General features: G+C 40.4%; 2 protein-coding genes across 2 annotated transcripts in view; one reads left to right on the top strand and one right to left on the bottom strand.

The window, feature by feature from the left end:
- DLD (dihydrolipoamide dehydrogenase) overlaps nt 1-14,156 on the top strand; it is a 14,683-nt gene extending 527 nt beyond the window's left edge. The window contains exons 2-14 of the mRNA XM_008642571.2: nt 572-647; nt 1,354-1,433; nt 5,064-5,132; nt 6,964-7,033; nt 7,407-7,507; nt 7,815-7,958; nt 8,123-8,224; nt 9,409-9,599; nt 10,979-11,149; nt 11,538-11,727; nt 12,096-12,233; nt 13,518-13,607; nt 13,709-14,156. Of these exons, the coding sequence (XP_008640793.1) occupies nt 572-647; nt 1,354-1,433; nt 5,064-5,132; nt 6,964-7,033; nt 7,407-7,507; nt 7,815-7,958; nt 8,123-8,224; nt 9,409-9,599; nt 10,979-11,149; nt 11,538-11,727; nt 12,096-12,233; nt 13,518-13,607; nt 13,709-13,774 (1,488 nt within the window). The 3' untranslated portion in view covers nt 13,775-14,156. The remainder of the gene's footprint in view (nt 1-571; nt 648-1,353; nt 1,434-5,063; nt 5,133-6,963; nt 7,034-7,406; nt 7,508-7,814; nt 7,959-8,122; nt 8,225-9,408; nt 9,600-10,978; nt 11,150-11,537; nt 11,728-12,095; nt 12,234-13,517; nt 13,608-13,708) is intronic.
- Nucleotides 14,157-19,300: 5,144 nt separating this feature from the next.
- Nucleotides 19,301-26,304, bottom strand: part of LAMB1 (laminin subunit beta 1) — a 39,698-nt gene continuing 32,694 nt past the window's right edge. The window contains 7 exon segments of the mRNA XM_008642572.2: nt 19,301-19,737; nt 20,683-20,842; nt 22,092-22,268; nt 23,092-23,233; nt 23,404-23,611; nt 24,354-24,498; nt 24,879-25,082. Of these exon segments, the coding sequence (XP_008640794.1) occupies nt 19,601-19,737; nt 20,683-20,842; nt 22,092-22,268; nt 23,092-23,233; nt 23,404-23,611; nt 24,354-24,498; nt 24,879-25,082 (1,173 nt within the window). The 3' untranslated portion in view covers nt 19,301-19,600.

The raw sequence follows: 26,304 nt of genomic DNA on the forward strand, positions 1-26,304 counted from the left end.
TGTCAGTGGGGCCGGCTCCGGCTTTTGGGCTGCGGTGCCGGGGACTTTGCAAGTGCTTCCAGAGACATCCTCTACTCCAGTTATAGGGTGATCGGCCCTCGATATGCTTGTAGCAGCTGTCCTGTGCTGTCCCATTACCTTTTCGTAAAGGTTAAAAAACCTTGCCCTCCCGAGCCTCCTGTGAGATATCCAGCTGCCTGTTCATAGGAAGTGGCTGAAGGGAATGGTTACAGAACAAGACTCCTCATAGACTCCTGTGGATGTCTAATTTATGTCATTATGTGGTTTGAAAGCCCCGTATAAGGAGTTGAAAGTTTAGAGGCAGCCTGAGGTGAGACCTGAGAACAGGTGTGATGACAGACTGAGGTGACAGAGCAGGTAAGTGTCAGAGCAACTTCTGCCTCTTGTTCCAGTCAGTGCCCACTGTGCTTCAGTCGTGCTGTTCCTGTTTTGGTTAGCTGGTGACAGTAACTGTGTTCATCTGTGTGCTGCTGGTTGCTTATTTTCCCTCAAGGATAGACATAAACTTTTAAACCTAGGGGATTCTTTTTATTTTTTTTTTCCTTTCTAGAGAAGCCATTTTGATCGGATTCATCATGGTCTTCAGGGAGTTTGTGCAGTGCCACAAAGGTCCTATGCCGATCAAGGTAATTAATTGTGGAAAACCTTTTTGGAACAAAAAACCCCACCAACCTGAACCCCCACAAAAACCAAAGCAATACTTCAAACTCAGATACTAGTCTTCCAGTTGAAGTCCATGTCAGGGTGCAGATTTAGATGAAATATTGTGGTTTGTTTGCATTATTTGATTTCAGGCTAAAGCTGTAAATAAAAGTTGAACTTTACCATCACTGTTCTTATGTTAATTAATATTCTAAAGGAGCTTGTGGTTACAAGACAGGAACTTGGTACAAAGTTCATAGCTTCTACTGCTTCATAATCAATAGAGGTTGCATAGATACCTATTGCAGCCATGTTTTCCCCTTTATAAATTTGTGGCATTCAGTAAGCATTTTTGTTTCGTGCTAAACATCAATAGAAGCTATGTTGGAAAAAAATACAACAGTAAACTATCGAGACATCTTGGGTTAAGTTCTTAAAGGGTTTATAGCAAGAGGGATAGGGAATTCAGTTTCTTTATGTCATTTTACATTATTTTCATTGTGGAATTTAAGACTGGTTATTTTTCTTGTGGAATCAATACCTCTACACAATCTTTCTCTGTGTCCAGAAAGTTACTTTCAGATATGAGGTGGAACTTCCTTATCTAAACCTATTTTATTAACTTGCATAATTCTTAATATGCAATTATTTTGCTGAAAAAAAACCAAACTCAAACGTTCTCTGTTTCAGTTGATGCTGATGTCACGGTTATCGGCTCTGGTCCTGGAGGGTATGTTGCTGCTATCAAAGCAGCTCAGCTTGGATTTAAGGTGAGACCTCACTCAGATAGCAGAATACTCATCTAGGTGAACTTGAAAGGTGTCTGTGTGATTGTCATAGGTATCACTACAGTGATACTGTAATTCTTCTGTCACATCTTGGGCCACCAGATACTGTTGACATATTTTGTTAATCTTTCCTTACCTTGCTTACCCAGATTATGCAGAATTGGAAATGGAGATGTGACTGTATTACTGTTATAGCCCTGCTACTGACAGAGCTGCTCAGGACAGCTCACTTTTGGTTGGAACTGATAATTCAGGTGGGCTTATACTCTTGTGAAAGAGAAGGTGGGAAAACAGTGCTAGGAAGGAATTTTTCTCTCAACAAAGGGAAAAATAAAGAGACAATGACTGACAAAAAGAAGAATTGTGAAGAATGGACTGAGGGAACTCAAAAGGGGAAAAAGCCATATCCAACTGATACACTTTTTGAATGTGAGTAGAGGAATTCCATTGCCATGTGAGAATTTTAGAGGCGGAACATGTGTGTAGAAATACTGTAGTATCTTAGTTACATTTTTTTATGTTCTTCTCTGTTGTTCAGCCTGTTGTCTTCGAATGCCTTCTGGAAGAGGCAGTTTGTGTCTGATGTGTACTAGTGGTGTGTCATTTAATTAAGTATTGTCAGAGTTGTATGTGTATAATATATTTCAGGTACTTTTAAACTTAGAAAAACACAGCATGTGACTTCAGCAAAAAAAAGCAGGATATTTTTTTGCCTGTACTCCTTAATATGAGATCAACTGACTCTCTTGGCACTGCATTATCATTCTCATAATTATCTGGAACTCTGAGAAGGTGGTGGTGCTAGCAGTCTTGAGGATGTTTCTGCTGTTTGGTATGTCACAATGTGTCTGGATTACAAAAAATTTGCTTTGTGACCAAAATGAGCTGGTTTGACCACCTGGTAAGGACAAGAACTTCTGGTGGTGAGTTCCAGTGAAGCACTGGAATAGTGGCCTGTGCAGCATGTAGTCTTCATCTTTCAGTATTTTCAGCACTTGGCTGTACAAGGCCCTGAGCCACCTGATACATCATAGAATCACAGAATTATGTGGGTTGGAAGGGATGTTGAAGATTGTCCCTGCCATGGGCAGGGACACCTTCCTCTAGACCATGTTACTCAGAGACTCATCCAGCCTGGATTTGAACGCTTCAGGGGTGGGGCATCCACAGTTCCTCTGGGCAACCTATTCCTGTGCCTCACCACCCTCATGGTAAAGAATCCCTTCCTAAGAGCTGATCTAAATCTACCCTACTTCAACTGAAGGCTGTTTCTCTCACTAAATGTCCTTGTGAAACATCCCTCTCCAGCCTTCTTTCAAGCCCCCTTTAGGTATGAGAAGGGTGCTGTAAGGTCTCCCCAAAGCCTTGTCCAGGCTGAACAACCCCAACTCTCAGCCTGTCTTGATAGGAGAGGTGCTCCAGCCCTGTGATGAACTTCTGGACTTGCTCCAGCAGGTCCAAATCTGTCTTGTGTTGGGGCCCCAGAGCTGGACACAGTACTCCAGGTGGGATCTCCTGAGAGCAGAGTGGAGGGGGAGAATCACCTCCCGCAGTATCTTTGATGTTGACTGTGTTTGCAGAAGGAAGTTTGATTAGATGGCCTCCAGAGGAGGGCCCTTCAAACTGAATGTGTCTGTAATTCTGAGCATTGTCCATCATTGGTCCCACAACTGGGTGTCAGTGACATCTTTTTGGGTATCTTTTAGCCTTCAAATGTGTAACTGTACCAAAATATAAATGTTTGAGATTCCATTAAGTTGTTCCTTCGACCTAGTGCAAATAATTGAGTTGTCTTTACACATATCTCTGAATTACTGGTTTTGTTGTAATAAATACTCTTGCTTCTTGATGTATGTTGTTACTGAGCTAGTAGTACAAGAGGTAAGAAATAAAGTAAGAAACAAAGGTGCTCAGTGCTACAGGTTTTAATTAAGATTGTGGCCTTCTGCCATGTAAGTTCATGTTTGATTATTGTAAAGCTATTTTTGTGGCTGGCTTAATACCAGCTTTTCTTGGAACAATACTGTCCTTGAGTCCTTCATATCTGTGATTAACAGTGGATACCATACACAAAGGGCTTTAAAAGTGCCCTGGATTTTGTTTTTTCATCATAGCAAAAAATAATTCTGTTACACTGTTTCACAGCTCATCAGAGAGAGGAAAATGCTTGGACATACCTGTGTACGTCACAATTAGCATTGAATAATCATGTAGAATGTTTTTGGTCCTTGAAGAATGTAAGGAGACGTTTTTAGCAGACTGGCAGAAAGATAGATTGTATAGTTACCCTGTCCATGGAAGAACCTGATTCTGCTCTACTGAATCACTTAACTTTCAGTTTTAGTACTGTTTCTGCTAGCACAAGCATTGAGTCCTTGTATCACCACCACAGCATTCCATGTTATTGCCAACAGTGTTCTCTGGGTATTGGCTTTCCAAAAGCTTTGCTTGGCCTTGTCAGTGAAGTTTATGTAAAGTGGATGAGGCAGAACATCCTTATTGGGTAAAGGTAGGAGTAGTCTGGTGCTGTTTGATCCATAGTGCAGCTTTTAAAGCCCTTGTGTTGTGTTTCATGTATTCATGTGCTTAAAACAAGAGGAAGGGGACATAGGGGATCAGCATGTCTCAAAATGTTCATGTGATCTGATTTGGTGAATTCTACTTTTCATGTCACCATCATCCCTACCTTAGTACAAAAGTAGCAATTTAAAGAAACTGTGAAAGGCTTTCACCTGGGTAGTTGCCTCTCAGTGGACTGGAACTCTCAAGAGTGTAAACCAAGGAACAATTATTTTGAATATGTGTGTGCCTTCCAAAGGAGGAGACACCAATTCCTTTGCTTCTACAAAAATGGTTTATGATACTCTCTCCCGACTCTCTCCAAGTGATCTGTTTTTATATGAAGTTTTGGCAGTTGTTTTTGTCCTTTGCACACTTTGATACTCTCAGTTTAATGAGAAGGAGATGACATATTTTCCATCCCTGTTGGTACTGACCTTATTTTTGTTTGGTTTTACTTTACTTGATTTTTGTTTTTTCTTTCTTTATAGGTGTTGGTACAACTTCATAGCGGTGGGAGGAAATGTTGTTTGTGGCTTGGGGCTTCTTTTCTGTTTTGTTTTCTTTGAAGAAAAGATTGCTTCATGGGATTTTAATCTATGGCAGTTCACTTACCAGTTGTTTTCTTGCTTTTATGAATCTTCACATGATTTATATTTTTGGCTTTTTGCGGTGTTTTTCTGTAATTTTTAGGGGAACATCTTTCACTGGACTGAGTGTTGTATTTATTATTTAGTTTGTAACAGATTTTTGTAGTAGGACAGCACTTACATGAAAGTATGAATGGTGCGGTGGCTGTCGTTTGGTAGAGGATTTTGTTGCAAAGAGCTATTTTGTGGGTTTTAAGGTAACAAAAAAAAATGAGGTAAGGGAAATACGAGCTGCATAATAAATCTAGGAGTGAAATTAATGAGACACTTGGTAGAGGTAGAGTTACTAGACAAGTAGACAAATGTCTTTGTCGTCAATGCTAAATTGTGAGATAGCCTATAAGAAAATGGCGGCATAGTATTTCTAAAAAATTCTTATGTTTCCTCTGTTCTTTTTCCTCAGACTGTCTGTGTAGAAAAAAATGCAACGTTAGGGGGAACCTGCTTGAATGTTGGATGTATTCCATCCAAGGTAAGTGTACATAGTGTGTCATAGCTTCATTAAAAACAGCTGACATTCTGTGCTTCACTTGGAAGGAGAGTAGGAAGGAGTTTCTCAAGATAGATGTACATGTACAGAATGGCCTGGAGGGTGAGGCTGGTGGTGCTTGTGTGGAGTAGTGCAGGTGTGGAGACAAAGAGGTGAGTCCAACACATACACTCTGAAAGAAAGGAGAAGCAAGAAGATATTAATAAGGACTTTATATTTGACATTGTCAGTCTAGTTTAAGGTAATTTCAGACCTAGGCCTTTGTAAGAACTGTGCTGTTGCTGGGGAATCTGCCTCAATAGCACCCAGCAGGTGAAGGAGGACACTGCTAATGCCAGATTTGTAATGGCTGTAGTAACAAACACAGTATTCTTAACAAGATCCCTCCTAACTGTGTTGCTCTTTCTGGTCCTTTTGCTCAAGAGGTTCCATTAGCATGGGAGGAGAAAATACTAAGATTTTGAAGAAAATTTGTATTCGTTTTTCTAGACATTTTAATAATAATTTTAATGAAGTTCTGAGTATGTTAATATACTGAAGCACCACTCAAAAATGTTAATCCACACAGTATTACCTTGAAAGTTTGAAACTCTACTAGACTCTATTTAACTAACTTCTCAAATCCCTTTTTATTTTTTTATCCTTTAAAATTTTTATGAAAATACTACTGAACTGTGGTTTAAGTTGAATGCTATCTAGAACTTGTTTGAATGGCAGTAAACTTAAGAAGTGGGATATGTAGGTTGTGTACACCAAGGTAATAACAAATGACTCAAATATTCCTTTCCAGAAAACCACCCAAAATAATACAATGGAAATGGATTTTTTTTTTTTCCTTTGTAGTTGCTGAAGTCTTAAGTGGTGGCTGTGTGTTTTAAGTAATGTGGATGTTACAGATTCGGGGCTGTGACAGTTACATGAAGTGGAGAAGTTAATTTTAAAGACAGTTGATAAAAATTATAAAAATGGAATTATCTAATTTTGATAGTATTAGTTTTCCTCAAGCATATGTAGATAAGGCAAGTATTCAAAATGATCTTTGAATCTTTTGCTGTGCCTGCTTTAGATTTAAGTCTGCAAACTCACACTGTTGTCCCTGCAGAGATACAAATAATGTCATATTTGGGACGGTTATAATATAACAAAAGAATCAATCTTCTTAGTAAGATCCTGCCTTAACTATATTGCTATTTCTAATTAAAATACAGTTACTGAGGTTCTGAATTTCAAGCTACTCATTTATAGCCATCCTTATAAAAACTATTCTAAGTTTATCTATGAGCTTGGAAAACCCATATACCTGAGCTAGCTTCAAGCCATCCAGCTCAATTAGCTATGCTGTTGTAATAACTTCAGCACAACAATTCAAAATTAAACTCACATATGTCTACACAGGCTAAAATCTTAACAGGCATTTTAGTGTAGATTTTCCTCATCCAGTTTTTCTGTATCTTCTCTTTGGCCTTCAGTCAGAATCACGTTTATTTTCCTCTACTTAGTCTGTTCCTTTTTTTTTTTTTTTTTTTTTTTTTTAATCCCTATGAGCTAATTATCAATTTCTATGGTGAAATGAGCAAAAAGGTGTGGATTTAACTGTTTTCTATTTCATTATCAAGTATGTAACTTTACTTAACGTTTCAGTAGGAGCTACTGTGAACAATTTCTGTGTTTGAAATACACCTTTTTAAATACAAATATGTCAAACTTTTTCTTAATAGTGAGAACACTTTGCAAATAATGTATTTTTTTTCCTTATAATAAATAACTCATTCTTGTGAATGTATGTCCAAATTCACATTTTTGTTTGTTATAGGCCTTGCTGAACAACTCACATCTGTATCACTTGGCCCATGGAAAAGATTTCGCTAGTAGAGGAATTGAAAGTGAGTGAAGAACAACTGTCAGTGCCTGTTAACATCAGTGGTTTCCAATAAAATGTAAATTTAATCTTTCAAATCTGACTAGTATGGTTTTCTGGTCAGAAAATTTTGAGAGTTGTAAGTAACATCCTCTATCTGTCACTTGGGGGCTTAGGGATGTGTCTGCTCTTTGAACTCTGAATAACGGATAGATAAGTTATGCTTGAAAAGTGTAATACTGATTTTCAACATAGCAGTTGTTGAATGTAACCTTTAGTATTTAGTAGGACCATTCAACACATCTTTCTGTGTCAGAGCTATTAACTGTGTTGAGGTTAGCTCCTTTAACATTAACACACTGCAATGCTTGATGTAAGTTGTTTTGTTTTAATCTTAGTTACAGGAATCCGTTTGAATCTAGAGAAGATGATGGAACAGAAGAGTAGTGCAGTGAAGGCCTTAACAGGTGGAATTGCTCATTTATTTAAACAAAACAAGGTTAGTTTGGGTTATATACTGAGGTATATCCATTTTTTACATTTTCATATGGCCACATAAATTAATTTGATTGACTGATTTGACAAGGGCAGAATTTGAACGCTTTTCTTCCAGAAAACTTTTAAATGCCCAGTGCCTTCGTTGTTAATCTCCTTAAAAGAGTAATATACAATTACTTTGTGATTTGTGCCAGGTAGTGATGCAGACGTATGTTTTAGCAGCATCTCTAAGCATTAGTGAGATTCAGGTGAAATGTAGCCTAACTTACATATTTGAATCTGACTTCACTGTGTTCTGATTACTAAAGGTTGTACATGTATCTGGGTTTGGAAAAATAACTGGCAAAAACCAAGTCACTGCAACTAAAGAAGATGGCAGCACACAAGTTATCAATACAAAGAACATACTCATAGCCACAGGCTCAGAAGTTGCTCCCTTCCCTGGAATTACTGTAAGTATTTGAGCTGAATTGTACTTACTTTTCAGTGTCTCATAGTCACACAATTTAATGTGTAATAATTGTTTGCACCTGACTGCACTTCACCTTCTGTGTGTTTTGTATATAATATGTAAAAGAGGTTGTAAACCTCCCTTTGTACATTTCTTTGTCATTAGATTGATGAAGATAACATTGTGTCATCCACTGGTGCGCTGTCACTGAAAAAAGTTCCTGAAAAGATGGTTGTCATTGGTGCAGGAGTCATTGGTGTGGAACTGGTGAGAGGATACTTAAACCACTTGGCCTTCAATTTGTAAAGGAGTGGGGCATTACTTTTGTTGTATTTTGATGGTATTGCTGTGATTCAACATTTCAGTGAGTTGTAATGAATCTGTTCAGACTTCATAGTGTGCTAGCTCCCTTTTTTACCAGAAAAGCTGGGATAAGTGTTTGTTTGATCAGTACTTCTGCAGCTGGTTAGTTAAGCAGAGAAATGAGAGAGGAACATACAGGGTCTTGCATATTTATTTTTCTTTTTTGGAGGATTAGGGAGCTGGGGGGATGGTGCTTAACTTTCACTGAAGTTTGTACCTGGCCTACGTATAGATGAGAGAACTTCCTATTTTAAGGGAAGTGCACTAAGTCAGGATAAATTCTTTTGTTCAGCAGTTATTCTTGAGAGATGTTTAATGTGATTGTACATATTCTATCAAGCAAAGGAGTGGAGACTTTGTAGTTCATCTTGGTCTGAGTCCTTTTGCCTCACACCTATATGTTTCAAAAACAATTTACATTTGCTGGTCTTGCAACTGCTTGAAGCTGTGCACGTCTGCCATGTGGTTGCTTAGCCTGCTGACCATTAAGCAGGAAAAGAGTAAGCAAAGTGAAATTCGGTATTGGGTGGATGTGGGTAACTGCAGGTTAATAGGGTGTACATGAATTTTGTTGGTGAGGCTGATGATTGTGGTTAAGGTTATAAATACAGACTGAAGCAGCAGTGGTTCCATTTTGCTGTGTAAAATTTCCTTAATGTGGTCTTGTTTTGGTTAATTAGTAGTGGTATTAGAACTCCACAGCAATGCCATCAAATTCTCTTTGGATTTTCCTTTCAGGTTCTTTGATTTTGAATTTCTTCTATACCTATAACATAAAACATACGTGAGTTGTATTTAGTTATTTTGTTAGCTATTTCTTTAAATAGCGTTCTTTAAAATTAGGCTTAATTCCCTGAATTTGGTTATGGAAGTTTTGAGTCTGCAAATAAGCAATGATAAATTTTTTTTGTGGAAAGACTGGGGAAAGGTGAACTTGCTTTATTTTATGCTGTCGTGTTTGTAGAAATTGATGAGTTTGCTGTTACATGTTATCCTGCTTTGGAAGAGTTTACTGTCTGTTGTAAGTATTAAAGTATCTGAAGTTTGCTTTTCAAAAATTCCTTTTACCTATATTGTTGTGACTGCAGGGTTCAGTTTGGCAGCGCCTTGGTGCAGATGTGACAGCAGTTGAGTTCATGGGCCATGTTGGTGGAATGGGAATTGACATGGAGATCTCTAAAAACTTCCAACGTATTCTTCAGAAGCAGGGATTCAAGTTTAAACTGAACACCAAAGTTACCGGTGCTACCAAGAGATCAGATGGAAAAATAGATGTAGCGTAAGTGTTTAACATAGAACTAAAGTAATGCCAAATACATTCTTCCTCCCAATCCATCAAACCTATTTAAAAATACAGCCTGATACTATTTATTTAAACAGGAAAAAAATGGATCTAGAGGGAGGATTAATTCTTTAGTGCAATTAAATGTTTATCCTCCATTGTAACTTACAGAGCTCATAATTTTGGGTTTATTGAGTCCTAGGTTGCTTATACAGGAGAGGTTCTGTTGACTTGAGGGCTTGCTGGTATAAAACCACTGTATGAGATCAGTAATAAAAACAGAATTCTAAATCATTCTTTTCATGGAAGATACTTGCTTCTGGTATAATTAGCATAAATACCATGATTGTTCATACAGTCATTTTCAAGCCATTAATTCTTGGCTACTTACTGGAAGGTCGTCTTGTCTTAGAGTAAATATGGCAGACATACTATTGTTCTCGAACAGAAATAAATGAAAATACCCGAAGAGTGTACAGTAGTGGTCATACTCCTAATGGTCATACATACCTTTGAAGTTTTATATATAAACAATTACTATAGACACACATACAGCAAATTTGCTTTGTAAAAGTCTGTAAATACACACTACTCCTGTTTGTGTTAATGGATTCTCTATGCAGAAACTGTACTTTAAGAAAATGCTTGATGTTACTTCACAAAAATAATAATAATCTTAATATGGTGACTTGTAGTTGCTGTATCACCATAGCTGGGGATAGTCTGTTCTCCGTCACTGTAAAGGTCCAGGATTTGGGCTTCTTTACATGCCCTGCTGATGATGGTTGGATCTCTCATGTATTCTGTTACTACATTTAGAGTTTTGTTTTGGTTCAGAGTATGGTTTTGAAATACACTTCCAATTATCCTCACTTCCCATGCTTTGCTTCTTGTGCTCTCAGAGCACATGAATTGAACTTGTTCTGGGTGCAGTTAAACACAAGATGCACTTGAGGAATGCATGGGATGCTGGACAGCTGCTAACAGGTGTTTGGTTCCTGGGCTCGGAAGAAAGCTTGCTCAGAGTACATGGCCCTACCCCACCCCAAAGTATATATTCTTTGGGTGGCAAGTACTCATCCCCAATTACTTTGCTGTATGGGTTTGATCCTATCAGGTCATGTTATTTGCTATTGAAAATATACCCTGAATTTCTCTCTAACAGTTGTTAAGAAATGTATTAAGAGGTGCTGTCCCTTCCTCCCTCTTCTGCTCCTGAACTCTTGCAAGGAGGAAGTGTGGGGCAGGCTGAAAGAAGTGTTTTGGGTGCCAGGCCCAGCCAGGAGGTCACCATCTGGGTCATATTAGTTACTAGTCAAAGAGAGAGAAGGCTGCAAGCTTACAGCTTAGCATTTTTGCTTCTTATTTTTCTCTAGTGTTGAAGCTGCTGCTGGTGGCAAGGCAGAAGTAATAACTTGTGATGTGCTCCTAGTTTGCATCGGTAGGCGTCCGTTCACAAAAAATCTAGGTCTTGAGGAAATTGGAATTGAACTTGATAAGAGGGGAAGAATTCCAGTCAACAACAGATTCCAAACCAAGATTCCAAAGTAAGACAGACTAATTTTTCGTTTTCCTTTTTTTTTTTTTAAATGCAGAACACTTATTTTTAAAGTTTAACCTACTAAAGCACTTGTGTTTTTTAATACAAATCATACTTTTCTTTTCTGAAAAGAAAACTCAAGATACCAGTATTATTTCAGGAACTAAAAATTTTGAGTCAGCCTTTGAAGTTTTGTAATTTAAAAGTCCCTGTCTATTTCATGTCACTAAATACCTCTTGAAGTGTGGTCATTCTGTGGAAACTGCTAAAATGTATTTTAGTCTGTTTTGATTAGAGTTTCAGTAACGTGTTTCAAACAGACTGTTATGTAAGGTAGCCCAGGTGTGCTAGGATGTTTTTAAACAGTGTCTAATTCTGTTTCATTGGTCTGATAGCATCTATGCTATTGGTGATGTAGTTGCTGGACCTATGCTGGCCCACAAAGCTGAGGATGAAGGCATTCTTTGTGTAGAAGGCATGGCTGGGGGAGCAGTTCACATTGACTATAACTGCGTTCCCTCTGTGATCTACACTCACCCTGAAGTGGCCTGGGTTGGCAAGTCAGAAGAACAGCTGAAAGAAGAGGTACTGTTTGTTTTCTTTTCAGGCAAAAACTGGTTTTCCACCTTGGGCCTGGTTTCACTCTCTAGTTGTTTATCTAGCTACTTTATCCAAATTTCTGCATTTGAATTTATTGCTTAGGGGGTGTGAGTGAATAATGCCCTTGTGCATGCCACTCTCCCAAGAACCACAGTTCTTTTTAATGACTTGCATTCTGTGACGTTAATATTATTCATTTGCAAATTAATCTTTTTTAGTACAGTCTTACACCACTTTTGGTGGTTGTTCATGTACATTTCTCTGTGTTTTAGTTCTGTATTGCTTCTCCTCATGTACTTAGCCGTTGGTTACATTGTTCTTGTTGGTCATTAATTAACACATCTGTTTTGCAGGGTGTAGAATACAAAATTGGGAAATTTCCATTTGCTGCAAACAGTAGAGCAAAGACAAATGCTGACACAGATGGCATGGTAAAGATACTTAGTCAAAAGTCAACCGACAGGATGTTGGGTGCTCACATTTTAGGCTCAGTAAGTATCATCACTTGTGCTCTCTTGGCCTTGTAATGGTCTTTTTATTTAGTGTTGCATAGTTGTTGAGTTAGACATGGTGTTTGTAAATGGGGAGGTTTGAGTTCCCCATACTTATTTTTCTTACAGTTCTGTTCTGCACCCCTGCCCTCCTTCCATGTTTTAGTTACTTTGGTGTTAAACCCAGCTTTTTTTTTTTTTTTCCTCTTGAATTGCTGTGGTTATTTGGTGTCTTTGACCAGTTTTATGTGGTGAGGTTTTGTGGTGGTGGTGTTTGTTGTGTTTGGTTTTTTGTTTTGGTTTTATGAATACTGCCAAATACTTGAGAGAGCAGCAGAAAGTGTTGATTCAAGTTTTGGAAGTTGAGGAGCTGAAAAGACTGTGGCTTTTTCATTGGTGTGTTCTTTTTCCCCTCTCTCTGACTTAAGACTTAGCAAAGGTGGTAATCTTATGCCGCAGTCACCAAATGTGGGGTCAGTAATTTGTGGAACTTTGAGTAAAAAAGCCTTTGGGATTTCCCCTGTTTAGGGGGGTTTGGAGGTTTTTTTGGTCAAAGTTAGACCCTAATCTTTTTCTGTTTTCTTAGCTTTAAATATTTTTTTTTTTCAAAAGATGTTTGCAGAAACACTTCCATACATTTTTGTGTACAGCTTTCTTTAAGAGAAACACCAAAACTGCTCTCAATAAGATACTGTGCTGGTCACTTTCTCTTGCAATTGCAGTAATTTAGAAACCAACATGTCTTAAAGGAAGCACAACTTTGCCTGTCTCATACCAATAAATCTAATTTTCTTCATTGGGAAAGGACTGGGGGAAAATCTTATGGTTGTGGATCTGAGTGCTAAAAATGTAAGGGGAGATTTAACTATTTTTGACTCCTCAAAGATATATTCTCTTAGTAAATCTGCATAAATACAGCAAATAAAAATGTTGGTGTAGGTTTAGTAACATGCTTTTGTTTATCTAGTTATCTATTTAACTTTTCAGTGGAGCATTGGTGTTTTGGGTAGGTTTCCTTTCATGGAAAAATGCCCAGCTTTTGCACAACTCTCAGAAATAAGAGAACAAATACTCTCATTAAGAATTATATTTAGATTTATGCTAAGTTTGAGCACAGTCACCAAATAGATTAAGTATTTATGACTTAGAACACAGCTGAAGTGCTAGTTAAAACATAACTTATCTTTTTTAGCAAATTGCTTATTTAGAAGCTGTTACTGATTCAGGAGAACCTGGACAACTGCATAAGGATTTGTGCTAATTGCAAGTACCATTAAATTACAGGGTGCTGGTGAAATGGTGAATGAAGCTGCCCTTGCTATGGAATATGGAGCATCATGTGAAGATGTAGCCAGAGTTTGCCATGCTCATCCAGTAAGTGTTTTCTAAAGGGACTGTTGAACACCGTTACCAGACACGCTGTTACTCCATGTAGCTGTTAATGACTTGTAACTTTTTGTGTTTGCTCTCTACAGACAGTGTCAGAAGCCTTCAGGGAAGCAAACCTAGCAGCATCCTTTGGCAAAGCTATCAACTTCTAAAATGAAAGAGCAGATCTTTGTACATATATAGTACATCTCTGAAAATGGACTGTGGGCCCTTATGGAAGGCTGAGTCTGAGGATTTTAGGACTGATTTAAGTGAATATCTTAATTTCAAACATCAGATATTTAAACAAGTAGAGTTTGGAACAAGTGGAATTATCTGTAAATTAAATACTTAAAATTACATGTTTATTTACACAATGAATGTTGCAGAAAAGCAGCCTGACAGAACTCTTTTCTTTTTCAAAACCAAACATTTTTCTGCTGCATGGGATTATCAGGTGTGCTGGTCAGAACTCTGGATAACTGTCCAGCACACCTTGTGTTTTCTTATTTGAAGTAGTGATACAATAAACCATTGAATGCTGGCATGTAAAATGCCACTGGCACTTAAAATGCCACTGTCACTTCCGCACAAAAATGTGTTTCCTTCTAAAGGGATTAACTTTAGTATTTAGCCTACTTCTTACATATGAGTACCAAAACTTGTTTTGACCTAGTCATGCTGGGATGTTGGGAGAAGAGGGGCTCGTATAGATCAATTAAAATGATACTGACTTTCTAAAAAGAAAATTACTCTGTGTATGATTCTCCACGTCATGTTTTCATATTGAAAACTTGTAAGGGGAAAAAATTGAATATTGATTGAGAAAAGAAAGATTGAAGACAACTTCATAGTACTGCTACCTAATCTCTTTTGGTTTTAAAGCTTCCATTGTCCAACTCTCTTAAACTTGAAATGCTGAAACTGGGTAGTGAAGCAGTGTTTGCTGTTAAGTGCTATGACATGAGGGTTATTCTGCACCTTCCACACATAAGGGCTGCAATGTCAGCTCTCCACACAATTAAGACACACTTTCTTCTCTTCTGTTTTCTATTTTGTTCTCTTTTTCTGTCTCTTCTTCTGTAGCAAGAGAACTTAATAAATATTTGACATGGCTGGAGGGTCTTCCTGGATTTTGTTTGCTGATTGGATCCTTTTAGTGTCTAGGTTGTTGAATATGTGAGGAAACTCACTAACAGATGGCATCTTTAGAAGATCCTTAACATGTATATGGAGCATGCCCAATTCCAGTAGTTCATTTTAACTTCTTTTCCAAGGTGACATATGTTCTTTTTTTGCCAGGCTCTTCTGCCTTGAAGAAAACCTTAATATCTGCTGATACTGTGCATGTCCTTTTTCATTATGCCAAAGGAATGAGAAGAGCACATTCAGAAAATGGTGTAACAGTGACTTGGTTTTGGGTATAGACAAGATGGTTTTATCTTTCTACTTTTCTTTATAGCTTCTTATTTAAGTATTGATCCATTATCTGTAGTGAGTGATGGAGATGTATGCCAGTATTACCATAACAGTTAATCAGCAAAACACCAGTGATACTCTGCTTCATTGTGGTTTTTCTTAACTCCTACTTCAAATGTAGATGGGGTTAAACAACGACACTTCATTAAGCTTGTCACCATCTGATTCATGGATATGCTGGGTTAGTGAATTAATGTGGGTCTGCTTTCAGGTGTTAGTAGGAAACTGCTGAAGGGAAAGCAAAGGTGAGACAACAGGGTAGAAAAGCTCAATTCTTCCAATAGATCTTGGCGTTTCAGAATCAATTCTAGTTTAACACAGGTAAATGTTAAGTGTTAATCATGTGATTTGCAAGTTCTTCCCAGAAGCCTTGCTTTTTCAGAAACTGCTTTATGTCCACTCCCTCCACCTTGGGAATACTTGTAGCAGTCTTACCACAATTTACTCTTGAGGTTTATCAGTTAAAAATTCTTGTATCTCGTTTATGTTAAATGAAGTTTGAAAAGCCAGGGAACCTTACAAACAATAATACTACCAAGGCTGTGCTGGAGACTATAGTTTTCCAGACACTTAAAAATCAAGGCCTTAAAATTGTTTTTGTTACTTCTCTCACTGTCATACCCATTCTAGTGAAGTGTACAAAAGAGTGTTTGTAAAAGTAAGATGAGCTGCTGAGCCACCTGTCAGTGGTTTCACAGCAGTTTTGCTTGAGTGCTGCCAAGTTGGCACACTTTCTAACAGCTGCTGAGTGTACTGGCAGTGAGTGGTGTGTGATGCTGCTGTGATGATCAGTTGCTTCAGTGTGGACTCTTTTGTTGTGGTGTTTGTAACCTCTGGAATTTTGGAGTAATTATTAATTTAACCATAATGCCCTTCATTTTGCTTAGGTGGTGCTGTATCCTGCCATAGTTGTCCTGAATTTGATGATGTTAGTCAAGGTTAGGTAAGGTGTCAATCAAAGAACATACACAGAATCATGGGGTCAGAGTTAGCAGTCAGGATGTGCAAGCACATGTTGCAGTTTTGGGTGCTGACTTGTGTAGCTGATGAATGTTTGTAGCTGCAAATCAGTTTGTGCCATACTGTACAGCTCTCTGAAGGTGCACTGTAATGCAGATAACTTTGAGCTGAAGTTACGGTGAACTGGATGCTACTCTCACACATTATCTGTGTAAGTACAGGCTGTTGTTAAAGTTGTCCGTGTACAGCTCCTTAACTGATTCACATTACATGCCCTGTGAATTTTTGTAGTTCTTTCCCAGAAAGGCCTCATCTTCCTGAAATGTTTCTACACTAACGCATGCAGCATGAGGAACAAACCAGAGGAGCTTGAGGCTTTGTCCCAGTCCCATAGATTTGTCATCACTGGTGTAAGTGAAACCTGGTGGGGTAAGTCCTGGGACTGGCATGCCTGTTGGATGGTGACGGGCTCTTCAGCCTGTCTCTTCAGCAGGGCAGAAGAGGGAGAGGGGTCGCACTGTACGTGATAGAAGGGTTAGAATGCTGGCAATGACACCATTAAGAGACTGGGTAAGAATCAAGGGGCAGACAAATAATGCAGATGTCATTGTGGGAGTCTGCTATAGACTTCCCAGCCAGGATGATGATGTGGACAAATTATTCTTTGAGGAGCTAAGGGATGCTTCCAAATCAACTGCCCTTGACCTTATGGGCGAACTTCAACTTGCCAGAAATTAACTGGGAGTATCACACCTGGGCCAGAAGATTCCTAAAAACCTGGATGACAGCTTTATGGAACAGGTTCTAAGGGCGCTGACTTGGAAAAATGCCCTCCTTTATCTACTGCTTGTTAGCAGAGTAGATCTCATAAGTAAAGTCGAGAGTGGCAGCCATCTTGGCCACAGCAACCATGAAGGGATCAAGTTTAAAATCCCTGGTGACAGGAGGAAAAGTGCCAGTAAAAACTCAGCTCTGGACAGGAGGAGAACAGAACTTCAGGCTGCTCAGGGAAAAGGCTTTCTCAGGTGCTGGGGTCTATCAGTGCTGGTCACTTTTTAAACATCAAAGGGCACAGGAACTGGCAATTCCCAAGTGTTGGAAGTCAAGCAGGTGAGGCAAAAGGCATGGCTGAACAGGAATCTTCTCTTGGAAACAAGATGAAAAAGGAAGGTGTATGCCTACTGGAAGCATGGTCAGGTGATGGGAAGAATACTGAGATGCTGCTGGCCACTGTAGGGAGAAAATTAATGTGGCCAAAGCTCAATTGGAGTTAAAGGTGCCAGAACTGAGGGGGTCAACAAAAGAGTATTTTCAAATATATTAATGGCAACAGGCAGTGAAAAAATAACGTCACAACAGGGGCAGGGACAAGGCAGAGGTGTTTACACGATCTTTGCCTCTGTCGTCAATACAAATGATGGACCAAGGGGGTCTCAGTGGCCTGAGCTGGAGGACCATGACTGCAAGAATGACTAACTCCCAGTTGACCCTGAATTATGCAGGATCTGCTGCTCCAGCTGCCTGCCTCCAAATCTATGGGACCTGAAGGGGTACACCCAAGAATCCTCAAAGAGCTGCTGCTGTCATCACAAAAACTCTCTTGAATTTTTTGAGCAGTCTTGGGAATTTGGAGAGGTCCAGCTGACTGGAAGCTGGTGAACATTGTCCCTGATTTTCAAAAAGGGCAAGGACTCTAAAAACTACAGGCCTGTCAGTCTCACTTCAGTGCCTGGTAGAGTTAGATTATTCTGAGAGGTATCGAAAAACACCTGAAATTCAATGTAGTCATCAGTCAGAGCCAGCATGGCTTCATGTGAGGGAAGTCCTGCTTATCAAACCTGATTTCCTTTTATGAAGGAAATCAAGAGCAGCCAGTGGCTGTGATCTTTTTGTATTTAGTAAAGCTTTCAATACTGTCTCCACAAGATCCTTCTGGACAAAATGTCCAGCACAGAGCTGGATAAACACACCACGTGATGGGTGAGCAACTGGCTCATGAGTTGGGCGCAAAGAGTTAAGTGAATGGGGTGACAGCAGACTGGGGACCTGTCACTAGTGGGGTTCCACAGGGCTCCCCTCTCAGCTCTGTGCTCTTCAACATCATCATGAATGACTTGGATGCAAGACTGGAAGGGATAATGAACAAGTTCAGAGATGATACAAAACTGCAAGAAGCTGTCAATTCCCTCAAAGGCAGAAAGGCCCTGCAGAGAGACCTTGACAAATTATAGAACTGGGCACCAACCAGATTAAGTTCAACAAGGGAAAGTGCCAGATTCTGCACCTGAATATGTGGACAGACTGGGGAATGAGATGATGGAAAGCAGCACTGTGGACAGGGACAGGGGGTTCCTGGTCAATGGAAAGCTGAACCTGAGTCAGCAGTGCCCTGGCAGCCAGGCAGGCCAACCATGTCCGGGGGCCATCAGGCACAGCATGTGAACCCAGGCAAGGGAGGGCTCTGCTCTGCTCTGGGGCAGCCTCACCTTGAGGTTGCTGGGAGCAGTTCTGGGCACCACAATATAAAAAGACATTAAACTGTTAGAGAGTGTCCAAAGGAGGGCAACAAAGACAGTGAAGGGCCTTGAGGAGAAGCCATATGAGGAACGACTGAGGTCACTTGGTCTGTTCAGCTTGGAGGAGACTGAGGGGAGACCTCATTGCAGTTACAACTTCCTCTTGAGGGAAGAGGAGGGGCAGGAACCAATCTCTTCTCTGTGGTGACCAGTGACAGGACCCAAGGGAATGGCCTGAAGCTGTGTCAGGGGAGGTTTAGGTTGGATATTAGAAAAAGGTTCTTCCCCCAGAGGATGGTTGGGCACTGGAACAGCTCCCCAGGGCAGCGGTCACAGCACCAGCCTGACAGAGTTCAAGAAGCGTTTGGACAATGCTCTTGAGCACATGGGGTGACTCTTGGGGCATCCTGTGGAGGGCCAGGAGTTGGACTTGATGACCCTTGTGGGCCCCTTCCCACTCTGCTTATTTTATGATTCCAAGCTTGGTTTATCATATAAATTTGGTGCATTCACACTTTCAGTGCTGACCTCTGTTTTCACTTTACATATCAAGTGTTTTATAATCAGTGACATGAAACTGGTCTTATGCCTAAATGGGTATCATGCAGGGGGTAAACAATCCTTTTTGAGTACTGTGGCATAACTAACTACACATGGATAATATTTCTTCATTCCATGGTAATTTGGTCTGAGTCACCATCCTATATTTCATAGTAATAGGAACCCTTCTTTAGAATTACATAGTTCCAGCCAAGATTTTTATTAGATCTCTAACCAGTTTAAGAACAAGACTTGCTAAAGGATTAATTGATGTACCATTGCAGCTACTGAAAATAAGAAGGAACTTAATGAGTCATACTAGGTACATACAGTGATACAAAAGTACTGTTTATTTTCAACATCAAAAAGTTACTTGTCTTTGGTTCTGTGACTTTAAAGTCAATATAAAACCTGTTCACCTTATCAGGTCTTAGTGTAATGTCAAAAAGAACTAGTATAATACTTGTAAACTCCATCCTGAACACAAGCACTTCCTGTTCCTGTTCATAAGCAGGTGCTATAAACAGCAACCTTCTGGCTGATTGTCTGTAAGAGGGAGCGAACTGTCTCTTCCAGCTCCACCAACTGCTTGGCTTTGTCTTCCAGAACTTTTTGATTGTTTTCATATGTATTTTCCAAATCTGTAAGCAAAGGAAGGGGAAAACCAGCTTAATTCATGGTGTTTTAATGCAGTGAAATGTCAATCATTATAGTTATGGATAAACTACTATTCAAATTTATTTTTCTGTGGAAGCCAATCTGATTGGGACCAAGAAGACCCCAAAAAACCCCAAACAAAACAAACAAATAGCAAAAAACCAAACAAAAAATCCCATAAAAACCCCAAAGGCTGGAATGGCAACTTTTTGTTTCCTTAATATAGGGATGTAAAGGAACAAGGAAGTTATTTTCCAAAGGTGGAGATCTAAAAGTATACTTTGAGCATTAAAATAATTGTCATTCTTTGCTCTATGGTGGCTTTTACAGAATGGAGAAATGTTTTAGCTTATGATGATTAAGACCATTCAGCAAGTCACTGTAACTGTGCAGGAGTAGCAAAGAGGGGAAGAATGAGTTCCTGGCCTGGCAAAACCAGAAGGAAAACTTAGCTCTGCCCCTGGTACCAAGGGGCAGATTGCCTCTTCCTGGTTCAATCAACTTTCATTGTCAACAGTAAATGTTAAATAAATCTGTAAACTGGAACTCCTGTGTCCTGATTAGCTTTTGCTTTAACAGCTTTCCAGGGTGGGGTGGGGGGAGTACTGCTTGAAGATGGGGGTCTTGCTGGAACAGATGAGTCCTCATCCTAGGCAGAGTAGTTTTTGCTCCTTGCCTGTGGTGGTTCTGGGAACAGTGAGAGGTGCCATGCCAGAAGTTTGTGTCTCACCTGTAAGTTTCAGCTTATTTTATAGATATCTTTGATTCAAAAGACTGTATTGTGTCCATAAGAATAAGGAAAGCAGATCATGCCTCAGTAACAAGTAAGTACCTTTTCTTTTCCCCTTCTGCTGATGAATAGCTGGTTTAACAGTGTGAAATTGCTTCATGTTCTAAGGTGCCAAATTACCTCCTCAGAACAGCCTTACCTTTGAGCAGCTGAAGTTTGCTGTTTGCTTGAGCCAACAAGGCTTTAGCTTCATCCTGCAGCACGCCTGCTTTCCTCCTGGCCTCAGCCGACTCCTCTGTCTTCTTGGCAATGAGCTCTTCCACCGTTCTGTACTTGCCGCTCAGCTCGCTGTTGAGTACCTGTTCCAAATTCAAGCACAAGATGGAGCCCGTGCGAAGCCAATACAGGGGGAGTTGGCATTTCCTCCCTCTGTCCTTCACTGATCCGGGTGCAAGGAAACACTTCGCTGGGAGCTCAGTTAACGAAAGCAGAACCAGCGTGAGGGTATATTCTACTTCTTGTCCAAGACTAAGAGCTGGGGTGAAGAATCATCGGTTACTCTTTTGCAGATCTGTGGCTGTTTTACAGCTTCAATACTGGCACTTGGCAGAGATTTATGGGATTCAGTTACAGGGTTCTGTAACTAATGGAAGCCAGGGCCCCTAGTACAGGTGGAAAGCTACACATGGCACTGCTCCTGGCTGAGTGGGGAGGAATACCCTTGCTACCCTTTCAGTAAGAAGAACAGAACTAGCTGCCGTTGGTGTTGGTGAAGGTGCTGGAGAAGTTGTGAGCTTGGTTTCTCAGCTGTGCTTTTTGTTATGGGGTTAAGATTAAGAAGTCCTATGGCCCAACTAAATTCAACCATTAAGCAAGACAACAAACCATAGCAGCACTGGAATTCTCTTGTGGTTACTTGACAGCACCTGAAATACTACTTAGTGTTTGGATATTGTTGAGTTGATGGATAATGCAGCTCTCCTGTTAGAAAATGGCTCTCTGGAGACTGGGGGGCTAACTACAGACAAGAGATGGGAGCAATGAAACTTCTTTGGCAGACTGGTCAACTGTTTCGTTAATGAACATTCTTTTGCTATTACAAAATTGTGTAGCAAACATTGGGAGCAATGCCATATGTTCACAGAGAAAATCTTGCCTCTCTGATATTTAGCAATTACTTCAGTTTTATGTTAAAATAATTATTTTTCCTGTTGCTTAATTCTGTATATGCCGAATTCTGGTTAGTTTGTCCTGAACCTATCGCTGTCTTAGAATCGTAAATACACAAGTGGGAAAAAAAATTACCAGTCCTCCTATGACAGATAGTAAAGCTGAGGAACAGAAACCTATCTATGAAAGGCTGACAGTGTGACAGGTTTCCCACAGCTATTTCAGAACCTGAAAACTTCTCAATACATCCCTCTCTCTCAGGGTCTGATACCACACTAAAAAGTAGGTATCTTTGGTAAGAGCATAAATGTTGGAGTAATTTTTACCCCCAGAATATGAACAATAAATGATGGATCACATGTATTCACTGATGTCCCTTTAGCCAAACCTGGGGGAGTTTTGCTGGCTTCTCCTTAGGATTGTTCCTGAGCTTCTCACCTTTTTAACTTCTTCAGCATTTTGTTTTGCACTAGTAATTTTGTCTTCTATATTTCCCACATTCTCTGAATTTGTAGCAGCCTTTTGCCTAAGGTCTTCAACACTCTTCTCTAGCTCAAACAGACGTAAGGTAGCATTGTTCAGTGTTTCTGCAGATGCTGCATTTTCAGATTCAATCTAAGAGAAAGAAGGATGAGAGACTTTCAAAAGACACTGGATATAATACTAAACTTTCTCCATAAACCCTGCTCAACTACGGAGTTTGTGTCCATAGATCTGAGTTAAAGATGGTGTTTTAGTTTTGCTAAAAATGGCCCATTGCGGTCAGGGTGAAAAAGCTCACTGCTTGAGAACAGTACATATGGGGCTGCAAAAGCATTAAGGAATATGGTTTAAAAGTATTTGATTGCATTATACATGCAAGAGTTGATTAATCCACTGACAAAACTTCAGACATTTGACTCCATCATGTGATAACAGACTTGTGAAACTTCTAAACTGACCAAGCTTCATAAGTATAGATAGCACTGTGGTCTCATGAGGGCTTTGAGATGAAATCTGAAAATACTTTATCTGACAAGACTTGGCACTTCAATCCAGCATTTGTTTAGTTTAGTCTGGTGCTGCAGTGGTGGATGACACTGAGCATACAAATACACAACCTTTGGGGCTTGCCAGGGGTCTTGTCAGACCTGCTGTGTTAGAGGGCAACAGTCCTGCTCACTGAACTTGGTTGGTGCAGGATACAGGGTGAGAAAAGCCTTTTGGTGGTTTTTTTTGTTGTTGTCTAGTTGGGTTTGTTCATGAGCAAATAGTCCCCTAGCATCTGTCACACTCACTCAAAAGTTGATGTGAAGGCAGGAATGGTTTAGATACATTTTAACTGCAGTCTTTGTTTTGCAGTACCCAAGAGCTTTCCTTAGACAGGTTTACATCTGTTTAAAAGCACCAGACTTGGTGCTGTTTCTATTATCTTAAGAAATACTCATGAAGAACTCACTGAAGTCAGCAGGTCTTGAGTTCCTTTAATATCTTCATCAGCTTGTTTGATGGCTTTTTCAGCTGCATTTTGAGCTTTTTCAGCTTCTTCCAGTGCTGCTTTCACCATGTCTGCGGTGACTTTAACATCTGTTGCACCTTTGCTGTGGAGCAAGACTCTGTTAATGCTAAAAATGCTCTTACTTTGGAACTGGAAAAAGAACATATGCTGCACCGGGCTGGTTTTGCCCCTTACTGAAGGAATGAGAAGTTACATCAGGGAAAAGTTAAACTGCGTTTTCTGACACAATAAGATGGAAACAGGGATGCCTACCTCGCTTTTTTAGCTTCCTCCAGTAGCATTTCTGCTCTGGCAATGTCTCCAGCACTCTGCTGCAGAATGACCTCAACATCAGAAAGGCTTTCTACACGCTCACGAATATCTTCTGTCAGGGCTTGCAGCTGCTGGGGAGTGCTTGGCATCTCCATGTTCAGCACTTCATTAGCCACTGCCTCGATGCTATCCAGGTCAGCACTGTCTTCTAGCAGATGGACACAAATGACAAAGAAGTGAGTAAAAGCTTCCTTCTGTCACATCTCAGCCCTCAAATTCTTGTTCAGCTGCTTCCTTAAGAAGGAAAATCATGGAAGACTTCCTCCCCAGATTTATGGAAAATCAAGGTGTTAAAATTACTTCCCAAGGGGAGACTTCCCTCTCAGGAGAGGCCCAGCAGGTGTATAGGCCCTGCTGGCATAGCTCTCTTGGAAGCCATTTGAAGATGTTGATGCTCAGCTGCACCATGCTTGGGGGGACCCGAGCCCACAGGAAACAAAACCAACAGCTGCATGTAGATGCATCTGTGCTCCCAGCATAGTCAGCCCTGAGCAAACAGGCATGGAATGGGCTGCTGGTGAACAAGGCTCTTATTTAACCTTTACCTGCTTTCTTACAGAGAGAGAAACACTCCGTTTCTGACTTCCTTTGCCTTAAATACTACTTTGTCTTTCTAGCCAGAACTTACAGACATACTTGGCCAAGTACAGCAGTACAACAGCCTCAGCTGAAATGCACACAAGAACATGTCACAGTTTGCTCTCACTTTCTTATTATCTTGGTTTTCTCTTAGTTTTCCTGTTTCCAGATTTCATCATACACACTGTCTGTATGGCGGAGGTGGGGAGAAGGATGACAACGATTGCACTAACCCTTGCAAGATAATGCAGATGTAAAGCTAGTTTTTACAAACCCAGAATTAAAATACAATTAAAATGTAAGGTTCTTACGCATTAGGAAGTCTCTAATCTGTTTAATAAGATTTCTCAGATCTTCATTGCTTCTGTCCACTTGTTCTTTTGTAGCATTGGTTTTGAGCAAAACTGCTTGTGCATTTTGTTTTGCTTCATCTGCTCTCTGTTTTGCCTCAGAAACCTAAAGAGAGGAAAATGGAAGGCTTGCTTTCTTATCTTCTTATGCTTTAGGGCTTGTTTTAAAACAATTCATCTGGAGTCAGAAGCAATAGTAACATGGAATGCTTTTTCTCATAAAACTCACAGAACACTTGGAAGCTGGCCCTGATCCATACCACCAGTGCTAGTTTAAACAACTCAGGCTGATGTTTAGTTATACAAGAAGCTTCACTTTAGCAAGCCCCCTTTCTGAGGATATTTACAAGCATGATGAAGTTACACAACTCAAAAGAAGTATTTTCTGCAGAAAACCAGCACATACTTTGCCAATTAGTGTCTGTGTTACAACAGAATGATTTTTTTTTCTTTTTTACTATCTTAACAATTGATTTGGCATATTACCATTCTGGAGAGTTGCTCAACTTCTGCTAACGCACTGAGGATGTCTCTGTCAAAATCCATAGCCTTCTGCCAGGCATTGTGAGCTACGGTCACCAGCCCGGCACAGCTGGGGCCTCCACACTTCTTCTTTCCTTCATCCGTTCGACAGCTCAAACCCCCGCACTCGGACTCGGCGCAGGAGGCTCCCGGAGCAGTGCCACACGTCTGCAGGGACACAGGAGACAAGGGAAGCAGTCACAGCCTGATTTCCATTGCTAGGCTGCATGGGGGCTGCAGTAGGACACTATTCTACCACAAAATTTCAGAGCAAACTTTTTTTCTTAAGAAGTGAAACTATTTCCATCAGCAACATTGCCCTGAAAATTATCCACGACTTGGTCAATTGTTCGATAACGAAGGAGATGATTTAACCAGAGGGAAAATTATTTTCCTCATTCTTGTGAGGTTCTTTTACCTTTTCATGCCCCCCCCTCTTTTTGCCAAATCATAGTCACTATCTGAGGTTTTGCAGCCAAAAAACCTCCCTGGAAAAACCTAGGGCCTGAGCCAAGTTAGCTGCAGCTGTCTCCTGTGAAGTGTAAATGAGTCCCTCTTACCTGTTTGGCATGTAACCCAGCAGTAGCTAGAAAGCAGAAAGATGTGTGTGTGTCTCATGATTACACCTCCAAGCAACTCAGTATTTATTGCCTTGATAAACATCTACCCCAGATTTTCAGGCCCCAAGAACAGTCAGGGCAGGAATGTAGGGGAAGAGAAACTAAACAAAAAGATGCCTCTTTCTTCCCTCCAGAGAAAAAAGGAGGGCTGAGGGAGTGGGAGGGATGACTAGTTGTAAAGGACAAGGGACAATCAGTGTGTGAAAATTCACTCCTACCACAGGCCTGGCCTGCCCAGGGGAGTTAATGAGCAATGTCCTGCAGCCTGCCTTCACCCGGGGTTGTTCAGGGATTGTTCACTGAATGCAGCTGGCCAACTTCAAAGAGAAACTGACGGAACACCCAGCCTCTCCCAAGAAAAAGCCACCCTTAATCATATTTACAGATGAGCAGGCACTCTCAACAGAGAAAATGCCCTTTTGACTCCAGCTCCCTGTAAATTCTGCTTTGTCTGGAGCAGGAGGATGAGCTTGGGGTGATGCTGAGACCTGCTGGGGTGAGCAGAAGCGCTGCATGGCCGGGCGCTGTACAGGTACAGAGCATACCCTACAGAGCTGCAGAAGGGAAGAGGGGAGCTAGGGAAAGCAAGCACTGAACTCGAGATAGGCTTAAGAGGATGGCTCTCAGCCCAGCAGATTTATCACACTTTTCTGCACGTGGGAACTCCATCTCTAGAAAAGGACATTAGGTTAGGACAGGGGTGATGCAAAAACAGGTGCTCTGCTGGGGCTGTGAAGAGTAGGAGGAAGACCAACATGAAAGGCTGGTCT

This window comes from Corvus brachyrhynchos, unplaced genomic scaffold (genome assembly GCF_000691975.1).
Source record: "Corvus brachyrhynchos isolate BGI_N302 unplaced genomic scaffold, ASM69197v1 scaffold239, whole genome shotgun sequence".
NCBI classification, from domain to species: Eukaryota; Metazoa; Chordata; class Aves; order Passeriformes; family Corvidae; genus Corvus; species Corvus brachyrhynchos.